Genomic DNA, 22,914 nt, shown 5'->3' with positions numbered 1-22,914 from the left:
GATAGTAGAATTACAAGTTAATTTAAATTTGTACATGTAGTAATGTAATTTGAGGTGTTCAGTGTAAATGACTGCATATATATACAAAATTAGTTATTTATTTATATGTAAATGAGTTTTTTAGGTATTTTTTTTAATTATTAATCATGTATGTTAAGATTTTAAGGGTTTTTGGTAGGATCGTACGATTTTACGATTCGATCTTGACCGATCTGATCCTGATCCTAAATTAATTCTGCGTAGGATCGCGATTCTACAAACTATGATTCTAAACCATTGACTATTTTAACTTTAATCTCTATGTTATGCTCTTTCATTCTTTGACCTATTTTTAATGGACCTTTCTTCATCGCCGTATCATTAGATGAATGATTCTCTTTTAGATAGATAGATAGATGACAGTCATCACCAAATTATTGGACAGATCACATTTATCACCAAATTATTGGACATAATCGATCACACGTTTATCATCAAATTATTGGAGAGGGGGATCTATCAAGTTAGTGGGTTTTGTATGGGGACTACGTACGTCATACCTAATTAAATTCCTTGTCTCCTTCCAAAGATTAATTATGAACCTTTTCATAGCTTCTTCCCTGCTCTAATTCTGTCTATGCTCAATGGCTTTAAACAAAACAGATCGTGTCGAGGGCGATCCGTGTAGCCGAACTCAGCCTCACACAAGCCCAACATAAGCCGAGACACAATCGATCGATTGCCCCAACACGCGCGCTGCGATCAACAACATCATCTGATTCTCCACCATTATTTCCATCCGAAAGAAGCCAAAAGGTGCATTCCCTTGTCTTGACGCAACGTAGTTTCCTGAAACATTATCATTACAACTCGCTCGCCCACTTTTTGGTTGCTTTTAACTCCAGTTTTCAAAAACTGAAGTGTCTTTGTCGAATTACAGCGTGCTTATGCTCCCTACAAATTTTGCAGGCCATAGGAGCAGACCGTCCCATGCCATGCATGCACCTTTATCAAATGCATTGCTTGTCCTAAGCCTCGGAAAAATCTGGACATCTCCCTGCGAAACACATTAGAGAAAGAAAGAAGGCATGAAAGTGCATGCATGGAATTCCGATGCCCCCCTTTCAAAATAGTTGTAACAGAAGCTGTGGTGCAGGCCCTCTTCGCGCGTCTTTGGGCCACATTGTTTTCTTTTTTGTACCCCTAAAGAAGTTAGGTCACATCGGAGACAAAACCTAATGGAATCACACAGCTTGTTTTATTCCCAACCTTTTGCTTTAGCCAAAAAATAAAAATTAAAAAATATAAAAAAATGAAGTTGGTAAGCTTGGCCATACATGCATGGCAGACCTGCAATTATGGGTGGACTGGAACTGAATGGCCGTGAATATATAAAAGCATGCATGAATCTTAATTAGATCATACATATAGCTACTGCCAAGTAAGTATAATTATGACTTACCACTGGCTGTAAGTCAACAACTATTGTTCACAGTATTTTGGTGAAAAAGATACTTGTGTTATGTGAGTATGTCTCGGCAACTCATTGACATTTTATTCATATACATGTCCAGTGAGATTATTCAACCAATTTAATATTAATTATCAAAAAAATCATCCACCTACATTCAGCATTAACATGAAGGATAATCATTTAATTTACATGTCTGTTGGGTCTTCTAATCATGGTATCTCATAATATCTTCTTAGTTTGTTTATATCACTTGCCAATTGTTCATTCAGCCATCATCTATTATGTTAATCCTACATAGTAATAACACTAGTAATGACATCATATCAAATCCATGGACTCATGTTATTAATACTACATAGTAATGACATCACTCTCTCTCTGATCAGAAGAAGTTGGACTAAGGAAAGATAATTTCAGAAATGAAATGAGTATACCAAAAGTTTTGGCTATGGGGAACATGGTACCTTTATAACATATCTATGATCGATCTACTGATAGAAATTATGAAATTGTCTGCCTTTAGTTTTATTAACATGTATAGTTTTACGCTGACTGATAATAATTTTCCTCCTTTATCCAGATTTGAAATCAGCCATCATGACTGATTCGTCATTAATTAAAAATAAAGAAATAAGTTTAAAGCAGAATTAGGAGCACAATAAATATATAGAGAGGCAGATCCCAAGATCGTTTTAAACATGAAATGACGTAGCCATCGGTTTCATCAAGACAAGTGGAGAATGTTTTGACTACGAAAATCCTTTTTTTAATGGACTCGTGATCAAGCTCCAAACACCATTCCATTAGGGCTTCCACTTCCTCTTTTCTCAATATCATTCCTAATTAACAGTAGTGTCTCTGCCACTATATATTATCACTGAGATCCTTAGAGGCTAAGAAAGAAGAAGCCCTACAATATGTAATATAAAAGGAGCAACTAAAGCAACGATCATCTCTCTCCATCTCTATACCTTCCACCGCCGGGGAATTTCTTGCTTCCCAACTTCTTCGTCTATCATCTTCAAGCAAAAAAAAGAAAAAGTATCAGAAAGAAAAAGAGGAGGAGGAGGAGGAGGAAGAAGAAGAAGAAGCAGAGATGGTGTTTCCTTCCGTTCCGGTGTATCTTGATCCACACAACTGGAATCAGGTGAGTACGTGGTATTGCTACCATCTTCTTTTCTTTGAAGATTATAATTCCTCTTTTGAGCTTCTTCGTCGTCAAAAAGAGAGTTAATTAAAGCAAAGAGATCATAATATTCACGTCCTTTTTCTTATCCCTCCTCTTGAATATACCCTTTTCTTCTATGATTACTTTACCCTAACGATCTGTCTCCGTGCCATGCTCAGCAGCAACAATCTTTTCCGTTTCCAACTGCCGGAGGCGGAACCGGTGGCGGGGAGGTTCCTCCGCTCATCCCCGGGCTAGCTGCAGTGACAAGACCTCCGGAAGCCGCTGGCATGGCTGCCGCTCCGGAATCGGCAGCAAGGGCTGTCTCCATGTCGGAACGGGCTCGGCTCGCGAAGATCCCGCAACCGGAACAGCCGCTCAAGTGCCCGCGCTGCGACTCCAGCAACACCAAGTTCTGCTACTACAACAACTACTCGCTCTCGCAGCCGCGCCACTTCTGCAAAGCCTGCCGCCGCTACTGGACCCGCGGCGGCGCCCTCCGCAACGTCCCTGTTGGCGGTGGATGCCGACGCAACAAGCGGAGCAGTAAGTCGTCTGGCGGCAGCTCCTCCAAGTCGACTGCGGATCGCCAGGCCGGCGGCGGCACTTCGTCCACGTCTTCCACCGCCACAGGAGGCGGAGGAGGCAGCGGCATCTCTCCTGGCATACCCCAGCCTGGACAGATCCCCTTCATGGTCTCCATGCCCACAACTCTGGGTCACTACGGCGTGGCGAACAATCTCGGCTTGAACTTTGGGATTCCGACGATGGATGCCGTGACGGCGGAGTATCAGGTGGGAGGCAACTCAAGCAATATCGGGCAGCTGGAGCAGTGGAGGCTGCAGCAGATCCAGCAATTCCCTTTCTTGGGAGGGGGATTGGAGCCACCTTTGCCGACGGTGCAACCGTCCATGTCCGGTCTGTACCACTTCACTGGCGAAGCGAGGCAAGTCGATGGCGCAAAGGCTGTCTCAGGCTCTTCACTGATCACACAACTAGCTTCGGTGAAGATGGAAGATCACAACGATCAATTAAGGCTCAATTTGTCAAGGCAATATTTAGGTCTCTCAGGAAACGATCAATACAATTGGAGTGGCACTGGTGGCGCTGCCGGTGAAGGCGGCGGCTCTACTAGTGGAAGCAATTGGGCGATGACAGATCTCTCCGTCTTCAACTCATCTTCCTCAGGCAATAACATCTTGTAATGATCATATTTTGCAGATCCTGATCGATGGTTTATATTCCTGTGACAATTGGTACTTTTATTTGGAAGAAGAAGAGCTAGCGTGTTTAATTATATATGGTCTGATCATGTCTTCCCTTCAAGAAGAGTAGAGAACTAATTATTGGTAGCTAGGTCAGTTCTTATCTCATCTTGGATCCGTATATAGTAGTATTTAATTGTGTTTGTTGTTTAATTAATTTCCTGTCTTTTTTTAATTTCCAAATTAATGTGATAGATCGACTGCATGAACTCATGAAGAATTATGGTATATATATATATATATATATTGTCTCAAGTAATGTAGGATTGTAGGTTAGGGTGTATCATGCAGCTAATTATATATATTGCGTTTCTAATACGTCTTTCTTATCTTGATGTGATCATTTTAATTTAGTTGTTTGTTATGATCTTGTTCCCTCTCGAGATATGTGCATATATCATGATTCCATAGATATTCCTACCTTGAAGGCTGAGAAGCACATAGACGACGGACGGTTCATCACCTCAAAGAAATCAAACAGTAGAGTGGCAATCAAATTAACTATATAGAAAGAACATGGTCATCATGCATCTCCACGTTACCTTTAGATTTCTAGAACTTTGGAGCCTATCCATATTGACTGTTATGGCATCTTCTTTTTTGGCCTCTTGTCCCTCCAGTTTTTTTCAGTCCGATAATATTCTCTCTGTCAGATATGATTATTCATATCATATATATGAAAACATGCATTTTCGCAAAACATTCACACTCTATTTATAAAAATTAATGTACTGATATTTATTAGCAAGAGAGAGTATTAGGAACATATATATATAGTCAATTTTGTATGTCTCTTTGGAGTTCAATTAAGTTTTTGTTTTTCGCCCTGCTACGTGATGATCTACAAATAAGCAGCACAGAGTTATTGAATGAGAGACAATCAGACAAGGACTTTATTGGAGGCCGGTGAGATACATGAATTTCTTTCGTGTTCTGACACTTGTATTACTGCACACTTGTCCATGAAACTTCCATGCAACTTCCTCCCAAAAATCCATGCAGACCAATAGGAATTTGCAACAATCTAACCTAAGACCATGAGCCCAGTCAGGGAAGAAAAAATAATCATAATGACAATTGTTGCAGAAGAGTGAAACTAATATAGACGGGAGAAAAGAAAAAGTGGATGAAATAGATCATGAGTGAATCCTTCTTTCTTTGCCTGTCACTGTCTCAGGGAATCTAGGTTTTGGCCTGCTTTCATCAAGTCCAAGGCAGTCCCTATTGAGAGAATAAAGCGACCAATTTTTTCTTTTTTAGTTTTCAAAAAAGTGGCCTTAATTAATTTGCTAGGTTATCCTTGTAGCAAAGTGAATGAATGAAAATGGAAGCTGAAATGGACTGGTGGCTGTAATATTGATATATATATAAATACTGTATGTATATGTATACTTAGAGGAGGTTGAAGAAGGGTTGCAGCTTTAGCTTTTGGCCAAAGCAGTCTCTCCTGCTACTAAGAATCTTTAGTATTGGGGACTACTCCAATTCAATTGACAGATGAATTGCAGGAGGGTGAGATTTCATGCTGGCGCTCACATGAGTCCAATCATGGAGGCCTTTAATCTCTGAGACCAAGTACTGTTTCCACCTCAAGGTATCAGATTCGAAGATGCTGCATGCATGGATCAGCATGTAAGTTAATATATCCTAACTCGCATGAGATCTTCCCTTTTCATTTCAGGCCAGGCATTCATAACTAGCTAGGTTTCCACACATATGCATGTCTCTTTACATATATATATAGTTTCTCCTTGATTATCAATTAATCTTTATTTATTTAGAAGAATATTGTGTAAAGTTAATATATATATAGTAAACTCCTTGCCAATCCTTATGTTTAATTATGTGCTAATTATTAAACTATTCTTATGTCCTAATTTATTTTTAAAAAATGGCACCTCCTTTTGACTAGGCATCAGGTAAACATGTTTGAATGTGTCAAAGATAATATACAAACCAATTATTTCCCTCCATCGTATAAAGTGATAGATATGGATAGCTAGTGTGTGGAAAAGTGGCCGGCATTATTAGGAACATAATTGTTGCCACCTGCTTGGCAAATTCTCTCCAGCTAAAGGGGAAAAAAAAGAAAAGAGTTGAATGTACTAAGATGATACGGTGCCTTCAAGAGCTGGGTTTCATAGAGATGCAAAATCGAATTGCTCCAAGTCCTTTTGATCCAGATAGGGCCCCAAGCAAACTGGTGAACCAAATCGTTGATTTATGCTGTCGGCTAACCGTTTATTTATAAATATTTTTTTTAAAAAAATATTTTTTAATTTAATTTTAAATTTTAATTATTTGATAATATTTTAGTGATTTATTAACGGTGTATAATTAATTCATTTGTTTAAAAATTTTAAATGTGAAACTATTGTTCATTTCTATTGAATCAATTTTTAAATTTATTTGTCTTAATTGAATCTTAACTTGAAATTATTATATTATTAAATTTATTATAGATTCTATTGTTTCATCCTATACTATTTATGATATATATTGTGTCTAAAAAATATTCATATATCTTTATAGTGATATGAAATTGTCTATTTTGAAACAAGACTCTCATGACTTTACTCTTGGGCACAACAATATATAAATTTGCCATCACATTATATAATAATAATAATAATAATAATAATAATAATAATAATTAAAAAAATATCTTTGGTATAAAAAATAAATAAATAAAGAGGATTCAAACTTAGAATAGTATTATTTTTAATTTACTTTGGCTCTCAACTTTTTTAAGCTCAAATACTACTTGATGCCCCTCAAGGTAATTGTGTAACGATAGGATATCTTTTTAATTTTTTAAATATTTAGGAATCAAGTTTCAATTTCAAGGAATTAACGAATGATTTTTTTTAATGGATGATTGATCTAAGAACACTGGGCTGATGAGTCATTCATTGTGAATGTTTTCTGATTTAATCTAATAGTTAGTGAAAAATTTTAGTGGAGTTGGACCGATTATCCCCAATATTAATTAGAGCTAGATATCTAATAACAACTAAAAAAACTATAATAGAACTGAAGTTAAAAAATAATAAAGGACATGTAATTTATGGAACGGGAGTTAAAAAATAATAAAGGAAATGTAATTTTTAGAGGATGAAATAGAAGATTATGTGATTTTAATTTTCTTAATACATAGATAGATAACTTAAATAAGTAAATATTGTTTTTAATTTTTTTATTTTGCATGTTTATAATTTTTAAAAATAAAATATAAATAATAGTTTTAAACCGTCATAAATCGTCAATTATTCCTAATCATCTTTCAAAGTTAAGACTAAAAGTCGAGATTCTGTGTACTGTCGAATCGATTATTTTGAATCATCGATGGTTGATTCCAAAATTTGGTTGGATATAGATCACCAATATAAAATCAAAGCATAAAAAAGATATTTAGTTTTCAAGTTTAATGCATATCTTTCATTTTAAAATAAAATATTTATTTTAACCACGATATTTATTTGCAAGTTTAATATCAAATCCCAAAACGATGCATCGTTCTATCAGGTTTACTAGAAGCTACTGAACTGAAGCATCCAGCAGCAGTGCTGCAAATATGTAATAAATTAGGAACAAGCGTTTGGTGCTTTGAGTAGGCCACAGAAGTTGGGCAAGAACAAATGAGCCCAACCCTAACTCAGCAGGGAAGCAAGTCCTAGAAAAAGCTTATGTACAATGCAACAACCCAACAACCGCTGCTGAGATATTTTACTCCAGACTACAGTTTGAATTTTAAGTTTATTCATAGTCGAGATTCATGTCAAAACAAGGATGGATTCATGTCAAAAAAAAAAAAAAAATGGATTTTTTGCAACAGACAACAGCTTTGTAAATGCTACCACTAGTAAAATTTTCTTGATTTACTTCATATATTCACCTAAGTCGTAGATAGATAATTATCGAGATAGACGCACGTAAAGTAATAGAGTACTATTTTACTTTGTCATATAACCGAAGTTGTATCTAGAAAAAAAGTGAAGTCTTTGACCAGTTCAAGGAGGTAAAATCAATTCAAAGTTGGACTCATACTGAAGTAAAAAAATGTCTTTTGCTTCGTTTATTTTGTAAAGTGTCGAAGTAATAAATGATATATAATTTTACAATTTATATTAATTGCCAAAGTAGAAAAACATCGTTTACTTCATTAATTCTGTAATATGTTGAAGTAATAGATAATATGTAACTTCATAATTTATATTTATTGACGAAGTAAATATATTCTATAACTTCATCATAATTTTTATTTATTGAAGTATTTAGTATTATGTTACTTCATAGTTTACATTTATTGATAAAGTAATTGATTGTCAAGACTTCATTGTTTTATATTATACTGAAATAAGTAATTGATAAGAAACAACTTTACAATTATTAAACTGTATAACTTAAAATGCATTAATTAGATTAACAAAATGACAAATACCTTAATAATTCATAAATTTATCCACCAACCCACAAGTATATATTCACAAATCCACAAGCATAACTAAAAAAACACATCTACAAACCAAAAGTTTATCCACAAGTATGTATATCCAAAAATCCATAATGTAAAATAAAATATTTATCCCCTAACGTACACAACCCATTTACGCCCCTACATACGAGTAGTTGACTTCGCTCCATTCACTTCTGACTTCATCATATTGAGATTGGTTGTAATATTTATTCTGGATTGTTCCTGAAAACTTTTATTTGAAAAATACAAAAATGCATTAGATTCATAAAATCATTCATCCAAAAAATGACGAATATCCAAAATGAAATAACAAAACTGAGCATATGTCATAAATAACTATCCAAATAATAAGAACTATCCATTCATGTCTTAATACATATGTATAATACATACCGTCAATTGCATAAAACCTATTACTTTAGCAATACCCTTCGAGGCATTGTACATTTTAACCTCACTGCATTTTAAAAAGTAAAAAAGTTATTTTTTTCCATATTTATAAATGAATGCATTCAAAATCAATATAAACTACAGCCTACTTGGTCATTATAGTTTTCTATGTATCATCTCAGTTTTTATTAGAGTCCAATAAATATATTATATTTTTATCATCATTGAAGATAGTCAAGATCCAATGGTACCTATAAAAATAAAAATATAACAATTTTGCAGTGATCAGGTATCTGAAAAGACTAAAATGTTATTCAGAATTTGAAAAGCATTGCTACATATCACAATTTTGCAGCAAAACAAACATATCTATCTTACAAACATCAATAAGATTGGAGACTTAGACATTTAAGCAAATGACATCATATTCCTTTAATTCAAGAAGAAAATTTTTAGAAATGCTTCATACCAATCTATGATAACTATCCAGAATCATATCTCATCTTTATCATGAAACTTCTACTTTTCTACTTAGATTTTTAGCACAAGATCAAAAGTTTCATAGAAACATCAACACGATTGGAGAATTTTATAAATTATTATGATCCTATAATTCAATATTAAAACTCACCATCTTCTCCAACTCAGGATTTTCTGATTTAACTATCTCTTTAATATACCTCATCACACAATATTCACATTCTACAGACCCACTTTGTTTTAAATTACTCTATAATAAAATTGAAAAGGTAATGCAAAAGACACGATCAGAATAATAAGAACTAGCCATTCATATCTTCGCACAATACATACCGTAATTTACTATAAATAATAAGAACTTATCTGAATTTATAAATTTATCTACAGATAAATTGTGTTAAAACATTATGACAATAAAAATGAATTGATGAGTAACATGAAAAAGTAGTATCACTCCCGAATACTAATAGAAGTAATCATTGAAATATCTTAAGTATTGAAATAAATTTAAAAACATATATGTACATTAAATTAAGATTCAGACACAAGATCTAAAATACAATGAAGAATAAATAAAAATACATTGGAGAAATATTGTTGTGTTTTAAGCAATTCCCTTGATAAAAAAAGAGCACACAGTGTTGGATCGAAAGCGCTAAAGGGGGGGTGAATAGCGCCCGTAGCTATTTCACGCGTTTCAGAATTAAAAACGCATCAAGTAATGCAGCGAAAATAATAAAAGAAATAAGCAATCACACAAACGATACTAAGGTTTTACTTGGTTCGGAGCCTAGGGCAACTCCTACTCCAAAGCCTGCGATCGTTGATCGCTTTCTGTGGGCAACAACTATATCGCATAAAATTATTACAATCTAAGTACAATAAAAAGCTGTAAAAATTATACCGACAACAAGAAATGTTAAATCTGAAGCTCAAGATCATCGGGCACTTGTAGCAGCACTTCTGAGTCGTCTAGTTTACAACACACAAGAAGAGATTACTTTAGAATTCGTTGTGCTGAGTGCTGCCTCGAGACCTCCTTTTATGCACTATTGGAGGCGCCTCCAACACCATCCAAGGCGCTTCCAACCCTCCCGAGTCGCCCGCGTGGATCAACACAGAACCGGTCGCACCTCATCCACTCGAAGGCGCCTCCAAGCCACTCCAAGGCACCTCCAAGCTGCGGTCCAAGGCGCCTCCAGCTCGGTCTGAGGCGCCTCCAGGCCTGCTGCGCATCTACCTTCAGCCTTACACTTGAGGCGCCTCCAAGCTCCATGGAGGCACCTTGGGCACTGTTCATCCGAGGCTTAAGGTTGCTTCTTTGTTCCTGCAAAATGTGTTAATCTCAAACACATAGTCTGCAAAACAAAGTTAGCACATAATAGTTATAAATAAGATATTGACAGTCTCTGGACAGTTCAGGTCTGACTTCGGATTTCCAACCGGAAACCCTAGGTCGACCCGACGCCTACTATTCCCTCTGCGGGGAACGCGTCCTCACCTACTCCACTCAGGAGATTTACCTGTTGCTAGCACGATCCTCCAGATCCTGGCTCGTCCAGTCTTCCACCTGGTTCGCGACACCAGGACTTTTCCACCTAAGGTTACCACCCCCTAGGACTTTTGCCTGAAGCTCTCGACCCGCCAAGACTTTCCGCATAGGGTTACCACCCCTATGACCTAGGGTTACCACCCCCTAGGGTTTTCCACCTGCCTAGCCGCAGCTAGGATTTTTACCTAAATACACTTAGGACTTTCCTGCAAGCTCATTCAAACTGTTAGATCACAAAACAACTTAACTTTCAACCCTTTGTCATTATCAAAACTTGGGTTCGATCGTCGGATGTTTCCCGCACCAACAATCTCCCCCTTTTTGATTATGGCAATCGAAATTCAAAATTAAGTAAAAGACAGTAAAGCAAAGGTAGAGATAGCACTATAAATTGGCAGTACAAGTATGAGAGAATAAGGCTCCCCCTTATTTTTTGAATTTATGCTCCCCTTAATTTATGAATTTCTTTTCTTTATGAATTTTCTACTCTCCCCCTTTACCATACATCAAAATACAAGGAAAGTAATATGAATAAGAGTACTTGGATTTGAAAAAAAAATTGAAAAAAAATGAAGAGTACTTAGCTTTTTAGAAAAAATGTTCTTGTAGGATTAGAAGTTATTTTAACTTTGAAATTTTAGCTAATCAAAATACTTAGATAAAATGCTTTTTACTTTTTGAAAAATCCTTAGTTAAATTTAGAAGTACTTAATCAGAATCATTTAGAAAAATACTTATATTCTTTGTAAAACATTTAGCTAAGTAAATGTTAAGGATTCAAAGAAGATCTTTTAAGATAGCTTTAAAGGTTTAAGTTTGAAGGCATTTGTTCAAAATATTTGAAAACACTTAACTAACATTTTAATGAGTCTTTGAAAACACTTAGTTGAAAACACTTAGTTTAAATTCGAAAAAGATGCTTTTCCAAAAATGGCTTTGGAAATGTTATTCGAAAAGGGTGCTTTGCAAAAATAGCTAAAGGTTCTTAAGAAAAGATAAGTTTTGAAAGACTTAGTTAAATTTTAGCTGCAAAGAGGGAGGAGCTTCACTTATAAAAATTTAAGTTAAGGTCATTCATTCGGATTCAAGTAGTCCTAAAGTCCAAGCATGAGTAATTAAAAGTAATCATTTAGTCCCCTGGGCCACATGTCTAATCATTAGCTACTAACTGCTTACCTAGAGGATAACAACTTTCACTTGGTTAGTCAAGTTAAGTTGAAAATTCAGTTAGATTTGACTAGGGTTGGATGACTTAACTTGATTACTGTATTTTTGGTATTTAACGCCCAGACTTACTGTGATGCATAAAAATAAGCATTCTGAAGTTCAGGCTTGTACCCTATACATCTCACGCCGTTCTAAGTTTTTCAAACACAAACAAGTTATGCCTAGTGTGCTTGTGAGATGCTCTGGCTGATACTAAGGGAACATGATATCTAAAGGTCGATGCCTAGTCTAAGTCCAAATTTTGAAAGTCTAATAAAGTTGGGATTTTGAAGACATTTTTCCTAGAAGTTTGAAAAACAAGTAAAAGCAAGATGAGTTTTAAAAGCAAATAAATTCTATTCTACTAAGTACATTCCTATTTATCTTCTAAGTGCACTGAACTCGAGTTCAGGTAAAGGCTTTGTGAATATGTCAGCTAAGTTTGATTTGGACTCAACATAGTTAAGTACAATATCACCCCTAGCTACGTGATCCCTTACAAAATGGTGTTTTACTTCTATTTGTTTAGTTCTTGAGTGGTGAATTGGGTTCTTTGTTAGGTTGATTGAACTTATGTTGTCAATTGATATTTTAGTTTTCTGATATTCTAGCTGATAGTCTTTTAGGGTATGCATCATCCATAATAATTGGGATGCACATTCTCCTAGGGCTTCAGTGGTAGATAGGGCAACACAGTGTTGCTTTCTACTTGACCAACTTATTAGGCACTGACCTAGAAATTGATAACTACCATTTGTGTTTTTTCTATCTAGCTTGCACCCGGCATAGTCTAAGTCAGAATAGCCAGTTAAATCAATGGTGCAAGTTCTAGGGTACCAAAGCCCTACATTTAGGGTTCCCTTAATATACCTAAATATTCTTTTAACGTGAGTTAGATGTGACTCTTTTGCACAAGATTGGTATCTTGCGCACATACCTACTGCAAAGAGAACGTCTGATCAACTAGCAGTTAGGTACAGTAGACTTTCTATCGTACTTCGATAGTATTTCAAGTCTACTAGTTTTCCTTCTAAGTCTGAGTCAATTTTAATGTTGGTAGCCATTGGTGTATTGATAAGTTTTGAGTTTTCCATTCCAAATTTTTTAATTAGTTTTTTAGCATATTTTGTTTGGAAGATGTAAATTGCATCTTTTGTTTGTTTAATTTGTAAACCTAAGAAGAAGTTAAGTTCCCCTACTAGACTCATTTCAAATTCACTTTCCATTAGTTTTGTAAATTCTTTTAAAAATCTTGAGTTGGTTGACCCAAATATTATATCGTCTACATAAATTTGTGTAATAAAAATGTCATTTTCTAATGACTTTACAAAGAGGGTTGGATCTATTTGACCTTGGCCAAATCCTTTTGATATCAAGTAGTTAGATAATTGTTCATACCAAATCCTAGGGGCTTATTTTAATCCGTATAAGGCCTTTTTCAGTCTAAGGACATGATTCAGATGTTCTAGGTCTTCAAATCCTGGGGGTTGACCAACATACACTTCTTCTTTAATGAATCCGTTTAAGAAAGCAAATTTTACGTCCATTTTATAGAGTTTGAATCATTTATGTGCTGCATAGGCCAGCAACATCCTAATAGATTCAAGTCTAGCTATAGGGGCATAGGTCTCATCATAGTCTAACCCTTCTACTTGATTGAACTCTTTGGCTACTAGCCTAGCTTTGTTTCTAACTATTTCACCTTGATCATTTAATTTGTTTCTAAACACCCATTTAGTGTCAATTATCATTTTATCAATTGGTTTAGGTACTAGTTCCCAGACTTTGTTTCTTTCAAATTGAGTTAATTCTTCTTGCATTGCTAAAGTCCAGTCTGGGTCTGGTAGGGTTTCATCTATAGTTTTGGGTTCAATCTTCGAAATTAGGACTATTTGACTTAGGTTCCTATAAGATGACCTAGTTCTTGTTGGGGTTGCAAGGTTACAAACATAGTCCCATATTGGAAACACATGGGAAAGATCATGGGTTTATAAGAGAAAAGATATCTCCATTGGCATGAGGCCTTTTGGGGAGAGCCCAAGAGCAAAACCATGAGGGCTTAGGCCCAAAGTGGACAATATCATGTTATTGTGAAGATATCTAAATTCTTTTCGATCCTACAATTGGTATCAGAGTCCGGACTGCAAGAAGGTTTAATCGCCGACTGTGCACAAGAGCTATGGTCTGATTGAACCATGTGAGTACAATATTGACCTCGAACAAAGAAAGTGGGGGCTCCTATGTTCGGATCAAGAGGACCAGACACCAGGCAGGAAGTCCTAGTTGCGACTAGGCAAGGAAGTCCTAGTAGGTCGGGTGGACCGAGGGGCAGGAAGACCTGGTGGGTCGAGGATCGGACGTGGGAAGCCTATGGTCCTTTGTTTGAGGGGGGGATTGTTGGGGTTGCAAGGTTGCAAACATAGTCCCATATTGGAAACACATGGGAAAGATCATGGGTTTATAAGAGAAAAGATATCTCCATTGGCATGAGGCCTTTTGGGTAGAGCCCAAGAGCAAAACCATGAGGGCTTAGGCCCAAAGTGGACAATATCATGTTATTGTGAAGATATCTAAATTCTTTTCGATCCTACAGTTCTAACCCCTAGAGTTGGGTCACCCAAAATTTGGTCAGATGGATGATCGGTGCTCGTTCTTGTTGGTCTTATACTTGGACTAGTAGTGGGTTCTTCAGATTCATTAGGTTCAGGTTGAATTTCATCATCATCTTTTATGTCTATTGAGTCAAAATTTTCTGGATTATCATTTTCTTTTATTAGTTTGGGTAAATTATTTTCTTCATCAAATATTATATTTGTTGTTTCTTCAACTTTTAAGGTATTTTTGTTATAAACTCTATAAGTCCTACTAGTTGTTGAATACCCTAAACAGATTCCTGGAGTTATTTTTGATAAGAACTTCCCTAAGTAATCTTTAGTGTTTAAAATAAATACTTTACACCCAAATACTTTTAAATAGTTCGCATTAGGCAACTTATTATAGTATATTTCATATGGTGTTTTATTCTGAAATTTGTTAATTCAGATTCTGTTTTGTATGTAACATGCTGTATTGATTGCTTCAGATTGACTAGATAGTTTATATTCATTTAACATGGTCCTAGCAGCTTCTTGTAGGGTTCTATTTTTACGTTCTACTATACCATTTTATTGAGGGGTCCTAGGGCAAGAATATTTATATTTGTACCCATTAATTTCACAAAATTCAGTAAAGTTATGATTCTCAAATTCCCCCATGGTCGCTTCTAATTCTTTTTATTTGAGTTTTTTTTTCATTTTCTATTAATTTACAAAAGATTTTAAATACTTCAAAAGTTTCATCCTTAATTTTTATAAATTTTACCTAGGTAAATCTTGAGTAGTCATCGATTATTACTAAGCAATATTAGTTTTTGCTTAGTGACTTGACTCCATGCGAATCAAACAAGTCTAGGTGAAGGAGCTCAAGTATAGATGTTGTTCTATTTAAGTTGGTTAATTTGTGGGTTGATTTGATTTGTTTACCCTGTTGACAAGCATTACAAATTGAATTTTCAACAAATTTTAATTTGGGTAGTCCTTTAACTAGATCATTTTGACTTATTTTTGAAATAAGTCTGGTGTGAGTGGGACACAGTCTCCTGTGCCACAGCTCAGTTTCCTCTTGTTGTGTCAGGAGAGACTTTGTTGAGGATGTTGGTAGGTTAATTGTGTATACATTATTTCTCCTAATGCCCTTAAGTATAATTTTAGGGTTATAAGCATTTTTAATTGTACATCCAGATTTGGTAAATTTAACTAAGTAATCACTATCACATAATTGACTGATGCTGAGTAAATTAAAGTTAAAATTTTCAACTAATAAAACTTTTCGAATAATGAAGTTTGAATTGAGTTCGATGTTACCTCTTCCGATTACCTTAAGTTTACCAACGTTGTTGAATGTAACTGAGCCTAGATTCTTTAACTTGAGCTTTGTGAACTTCAATCTATCTCCATTCTTATGTCTGGAGCATCCACTATCCAACATCCATTGATCTAATTCCTACACATAAAGTATCTGAATTGAAATCATTTTGATGAAATGATAGTTTGATTGAAGTTAGCTCCCTAATGATTGATTGTGAGATGATTTAGTGATTTAATCTAATTGGATTTAGGTTTTGGTTAAGTTAATTGAATTGGTTAAGGTAATTTGTGAATCTAATAAGTTTTTTAAAACATTTTTTAAACATTTTTAAAATATTTTTTAAATAAGTTTTTAAAAGATTTCTAAATAAGTTTTTAAAAATATTTTTAATGAGTTTTTAAAATTATTTTTAAATAAGTTTTTTATAAAGATTTTTTTAATAATTTTTTTAAAAGATTTTTAAAATAAACTTTTTTAAAGATTTTTAAAGTAAGTTTTTTAAATAAGTTTTTAAAACATTTTTAAATAAGTTTTTTAAAACATTTTTAAAGAAGTTTTTAGAACATTTTTAAATGAGTTTTTAAAAGGTTTCTAAATAAGTTTTTTAAAACATTTTTAAATAAGTTTTTTTAAAAAAAATAAATTTTAAAACATTTTAAATAAGTTTTTAAAACATTTTTAAATAATTTTTAAAACATTTTAAATAAGTTTTTAAATAATTTTTTAAATAAGATTTTAAAATAAGTTTTTAAAATATTTTAAATAAGTTTTTAAAATATTTTAAATAAGTTTTTAAAATATTTTAAATAAGTTTTTTAAAACATTTTAAATAATTTTTTTAAATAAGTTTTTAAAACATTTTAAATAAGCTTTTTTAAATAAGTTTTTAAAACATTTTAAATAAGTTTTTAAAAGATTTTTAAATAAGATTTTTAAAAGATTTTTTTTAAAATAAGTTTTTTAAAAGATTTTTAAAATAAGTTTTTTTTAAAGATTTTTAAAGTAAGTTTTTTAAATAAGTTTTTAAAAGGTTTTTAAATAAGTTTTAAAAGATTTTTTTTTAATAAGTTTTTAAGGCATTTTAAATGAATTTTTTAAAACATTTTTAAAGCATTTTTTTAAAACGGTTTTTTAAATAATTTTTTTTATTTATTAATTTAATTTAATTTAATTAATTTAATTTAATTTAATTTGATTAGATTAATTTAATTTGATTTTATTAATTTAATTTGATTTTAATAATTTAATTTGATTTGATTAATTTAATTTGATTTTAATAATTTAATTTGATTTCAATAATTTAATTTAATTTTAATAATTTTATTAATTTTATTTTATTTTATTAATTTAATTTGATTTTAATAATTTAATTTGATTTTAATAATTTAATTTTGTCCTTAGTCATCTCACCCAATCTAAATTTTTCGATCAGGGAATCCTATAATTTTCATGAAATGAATTGGGTTCAGTTATAGAGTTTGGTTTAACTTTATGTTAGATTCAGGTTTAGCTTTGGGCTCGACAAATAGATATTCTTTAGATAAACTTCTGGGTTATGGTGAGTCACTTGGACATCATTAAAGTAACCATGCCTTCGAGGTTTTCCAAATAATCCTATCCACTGAACTTAATACAAAACCTTGGTCTAACTGGTTATGATCCATAAAAGGTAGTTTCGGTTAGTTCTACTTAGCCAAATGCACCAGGTCGAAGTCATATCTTCCTAGACATGCATAGACTAAGTTTCCCTAACGTACTATCATCCAAAATTTTACCAGTACCATAGGTCAAGTTAAACTTGTTCTATTTCTAATTAGTTCTAATTACCCTGCTGGGTAGCTTGGTTTGGGTTACCCTGCCGGGTAGGTTAGTTTTGGAGGTGCCAGCTATTCTGGAGTCTCCACCTAAATTATTGATAATTTTATAGATTAGATTTAAGTTTTTACTTTTAATTTAATTATATTTTAATTATGTTCTTTTAATTATTTATTTGTTTATCTATTTTCTCTTTTATCATAGCCTTGATAAAGTCTATCAAGGTAATGTACTTGATCATTGGGAACCCAATATTGACCAAGTCCAACTTGATTGACCAAGTTGGACTTGGGTACCTATTCTTGGACCACTTTTCTATTTGTTCTGTTGACTAAGGTTAGATAGGATCGATATTTATTTTTAGTTTTAAAACCTAATCCAGATATGTTGTAAACGGTTCTTTGTGTCCCAAGAATTAGGTCAAGATTCTTGGAGCCCAAAGAAAACCCTTCTTCTTTTCAAATCCTGAGACCAGGTTTTCGGAGAATTTTCTTCCTCAAGATTTTGGACTTGAGTTGAATTTCAAAGGTCTAGACAGGGATGAGGAGGTCACCTCTTAGGGCCTCCTTTAGACTTGACCCTAATATTAGACTTTACTAATTTTTGAATTAAATAATTTACTAGATTATGTAAACGCGGGATACTTACAGCGGAGTCAGGCCCTTCGGAAACGGATACGGATCTGTGGCTTCTCTCGGACTCGGCTTCCGATTCGTCCTCGCTTCCGGATTCGTTGGTGTAGTCCTGGGCCATCATCGCGAGAAAACTCGTTTGTTCGAGCTCTTTGTCGTCGGACTCCTCTGAAGAAGACTCGTCCCATGTTGCCTTTAGGGCCTTCTTTCTTCTTGGTTTCTTCGGATCTTTCTGGTTTGGGCAGTTCGCCTTGATGTGCCCCTTCTGATTGCACCCATAGCACTTTACCTCGAACTTCACCTTTGGTTGAGCTTCCTTGGTTTAAATTGCCTTTTTTAGGTCCTTCTTGTTGAAACCTTTCTTTTTCTTGTACAGTTTCTTTACCAGGTTGACTAGCTCGGTTGTGATTTCGTCGTCGTCATCGTTCGAAACTGATTCTTCTTCTTCTGACTCTGGTTCGGTTCTGCGCTTTGATTTAGTCTCGCGCACTCTACCTGCACCTGCAACCAAAGTCAAACCTTTCTCGGTCGGACATGAGTTAACCGGTTCTTGTAATTCAAACTCGGCAAATAGCTCATCTAATTTTATAGAAGAGAGGTCCTTAGAAACCTTGTAGGCATCTACCATGGATGCCCACAAGGTGTTCCTTGGAAAGACGTTTAAGGTATACCTCAAAATATCCCGGTTCTCTACCTTCTGTCCGATTGCATGTAGACCGTTGAGTAGGTCTTGTATCCGAGCGCAGAGTTGGGTAGCCGTCTCGCCTTCCTGCAGCTTGATATTATATAATTTATTGAAAAGCAAATCTCGCTTGCTTACCTTGGTTTCTGATGTACCCTCATGTAGTTCTATTAGCTTTTCTCATAGCTTCTTTGCATTTGAGAATGGTCCTACTCTGTTGAGTTCCTCCTTTGTTAGACCACACTGGAGTATGCAGGTTGCCTTTGCGTTCGCCTCTACTTTCTTTATTAAGGATACGTCATAGTTCTGGTATGATACTAATTTGCCTGAGCTGTCAAGTGGGAGTTCAAGGCCTGTCTTGGTGATTATCCAGACTTCGAACTGAGTTTGCAAGTATGCCTCCATCCGGCCCTTCCAGCACCCGAAATCATCTCCAGTGAAGAGCGGTGGTCGAGCGGTGCTATAACCTTCTTGAAGTGCCATTTTAAAACCTGCACAAAAAAAAAGAAATCTATTCCAAGACTGTGTCTTGGATTAGTAGTGCGGGATGTATAAGGGAAAAAAAAACGAACTCGAGTGGTGTTGCACTAGCTTCGAGCAAAAATCAATTCGAGCGAGAAATAGATCGGAATATAGTAATTATACTAATTTCGATCGACTCTGAAAAAACTGAAAATACCACGAAAAATTGCTTGATTGGTGGTTGCACCAAATCGAAGCTACCCCGCTTTGATACCAATTGTTGGATCGAAAGCGCTAGGGGGGGTGAATAGCGCTCGTGGCTATTTCACGTGTTTCAGAATTAAAAACGTATCGAGTAATGCAACGGAAACAATAAAAGAAATAAGCAATCACACAAACGACGCCAAGGTTTTACTTGGTTCGGAGTCTAGGGCGACTCCTACTCCAAGGCCCGCGATTGTTGATCGTTTTCTGTGGGCAACAACTATATCGCGTAAAATTATTACAATCTAAGTACAATAAAAAGCTGTAAAAATTATACCGAGAACAAGAAATGCTAAATCTGAAGCTCCGGGTCGTCAGACAATTGTAGCAGCACTTCTGGGTCGTCTAGTTCGCAGCACACAAGAAGAGATTGCTTTAGAATTTGTTGTGTTGAGTGCTGCCTCGAGACCTCCTTTTATGCACTGTTGGAGGCACCTCCAACACCATCCAAGGCGCCTCCAACCCTCCCGAGTCGCCAGTGTGGATCAGCACAGAACTGGTCGCACCTCATCCACTCGAAGGTGCCTCCAAGCCACTCCAAGGCGCCTCCAAGCTGCGGTCCAAACCGCCTCCAGCTCGGTCTGAGGCGCCTCCAGCTCGGTCTGAGGCACCTCTAGGCCTGCTGCGCAGCTACCTTCAGCCTTGCACCTGAGGCACCTCCAAGCTCCATGGAGGCGCCTCGGGCACTGTTCATCTGAGGCTTAAGGTTGCTTCTTTGTTCCTGCAAAATGTGTTAGTCCCAAACACATACCTTGCAAAACAAAGTTAGCGCATAATAGTTATAAATAAGATATTGACAGTCTCTGGACTGTCCAGGTCTGACTTCGGATTTCCAACTGGAAACTCTAGGTCGACCCGACGCCTACTGTTCCCTCTGCGGGGAACGCGTCCTCACTGTAGGATCGAAAAGAATATAGATATCTCCACAATGGTATGATATTGTCCACTTTGGGCCTAAGCCCTCATGGTTTTGCTCTTGGGCTCTACCCAAAAGGCCTCATACCAATGGAGATATCTTTCTCTTATAAACCCATGATCTTTTCCATGTGTTTTCAATATGGGACTATGTTTGCAACCTTGCAACCCCAACAATCCCCCCTCAAACAAAGGACCATGGGCTTCCCACGTCCGATCCTTGACCCACCAGGTCTTCCTGCCCCTCGGTCTACTCGACCTACTAGGACTTCCTTGCCTAGCCGCAACTAGGACTTCCTGCCCCTCGGTCCACCCGACCTACTAGGACTTCCTGCCTGGTGTCTGGTCCTCTTGATCCGAACATAGGAACCCCCCACTTTCTTTGTTCAAGGTCAATATTATACTCACATGGCTCAATCAGACCATAGCTCTTGTGCACAGTCGGCGGTTAAACCTTCTGGCAGTCCGGGCTCTGATACCACTTGTTGGAATCTTAGATGGCTAGAGGGGGGGTGAATAGCTCCTTTAAAAACTTAAACGAAAACTTCTACACAGATAATCGTTAGCACAGCGGAATTAGACAACTAAAAGAGAGAAAAACATAAGCACACTAACACTAGGATTTACGAGGTTCGGGGATAACTTGCCCCTACTCCTCGGCGTGTCCGTAAGGTGGACGACTCCTTGATCTTCGGTAGATCGCACCCCGGATAAATTCCGGCTAAAGATCCTCCTTCTCGGTGGAGTAACCTCTCCACAAAGATCACAAGAGTAACTTTGAAAGTGAAGCACAATTACTTACAGAGTGTGGCTAAAGGATTTAACAGTTTAACTTACAGCCACGAAGCAGAAAAACAACGACAGGAGGAATCAGCCAAGAGCTCAACGAAAACGCACAGCCTCTTGCTTGAACGACAGAGAGAGTTTTTCCAGAGTATTTTTCATCCTCTCCTCTTCCTCCTTCTTATTTCTCTGCTTTCTTCACTGCGTTTGCCTGCATCGAATCACTGCAAACCAGTAGCGTATCACTGTCGCCAAACCAGGCGTCGCCAATCACGCTTCTTCCTCATCTGAACTCACACCAATACCATCCTTGGTCTTCATTGGTGTCTCTGAGCTCGAACCAATAAAGAAGAGTCAAGCTGATCGCAGCCAGTGAGCCAACTGAACAAGCCAGTGAACGTTGACGCTTCTTTTGCACAATTTACAGCGATAACCAGTAGAAAAACCATTTTGTTTTATTCCTTTGATAGTCATTGATTTGAATTCAAACATCACCATGGTACCGCACATTGTAACTCAAAAAGCTCAGCGCGATGTTAGATCGATGCATCGAAACGAGTCGAAATCTCGAGAAGTAGCGGGAGACATGCGACATCGTGGATCGGCGCCAGACCGATCCATGAGTTCTGACCGATCGGGAGATCGGTCCGGAAGATCTGATCGATGCGGTGGACCGATCATACTATGTGGATCGGTCCACGGTGCCGTTCCACGCTTTCTCGGCGTTCGATCCTTCTCGACGATCGACGGTGGATACGATACCACGTAGATAGCTTCTGCGGAGAATGTACCCGACGTCCATTCGCAATACTTCGACCTGTATCTTACCGTGGTAACGTTCGGGTCCACCGTCGGATTAACGCTAACCGAATGTTTGTGTGGATCCCGATCGGTCACCGCCGTCGAGATAGCCCAAGCAGAGTTACGATCGGTCACCCCCGATCGGTGATCTTGAGTATCACATGCGGACGATCCGGACGATCTCGACCGGATCGATCATAGACACCGGATCGCCCGTAGACCGATCCAATGCTACGAGTGAGTTTTGCGACTTTCCAAACCACGAGGTCTTCCCGGTCCCGAGACCGAGCTACCGAGCTCCCTCGCACCTAGTCGAGAGCGAGCTACGAGCCCTCTCCGACCTCATCCGATCCAGAGAACGAGCTACCTCGCCCTCTCGACCATTCCGTGCCAAGTCACCATACTTGGACTTTTCCGTGCCAAGCTCCTGCTTGGACTTTTTACCAGATGTCGGTCAACCTTGACCCATCTCGATTTCCTCTTAGGCTTCACTCACGGGACTTTCCCTCCCAAGATCAACCTCGATCGAGTCATTCGAGTTAAATTAATATCGATACAAACTTAAATCGGTGTCAACATCAAAACAACGGACCGTCGGTTGATCAACAATCTCCCTTTTGTTGTTTGATAACACGATTTAAGTTTAGATCAGATTGTTCAAAT

At 36.4% G+C, this 22,914-nt stretch overlaps 1 protein-coding gene across 2 annotated transcripts; it reads left to right on the top strand.

Moving 5' to 3' along the window:
* The first annotated feature begins 2,264 nt into the window (after window positions 1-2,264).
* Window positions 2,265-3,918, top strand: LOC122021250 (dof zinc finger protein DOF5.1-like). Of its 2 annotated transcripts, none has more exons than XM_042579354.1 (2): window positions 2,265-2,600; window positions 2,804-3,918. In XM_042579354.1, exons 1-2 carry the CDS (start codon window positions 2,550-2,552, stop codon window positions 3,824-3,826), a joined length of 1,074 nt encoding a protein of 357 aa, XP_042435288.1. In that variant the 5' UTR covers window positions 2,265-2,549; the 3' UTR covers window positions 3,827-3,918. The 2 variants fall into 2 exon arrangements, with proteins under 2 accessions (XP_042435288.1, XP_042435281.1); XM_042579347.1 differs by having other exon boundaries at window positions 2,267-2,600; window positions 2,801-3,918.
* Window positions 3,919-22,914: the final 18,996 nt, after the last annotated feature.

The sequence above is a fragment of the Zingiber officinale genome, chromosome 1A (genome assembly GCF_018446385.1).
Source record: "Zingiber officinale cultivar Zhangliang chromosome 1A, Zo_v1.1, whole genome shotgun sequence".
NCBI classification, from domain to species: Eukaryota; Viridiplantae; Streptophyta; class Magnoliopsida; order Zingiberales; family Zingiberaceae; genus Zingiber; species Zingiber officinale.
This window is presented reverse-complemented; position numbering and strand designations above follow the sequence as displayed.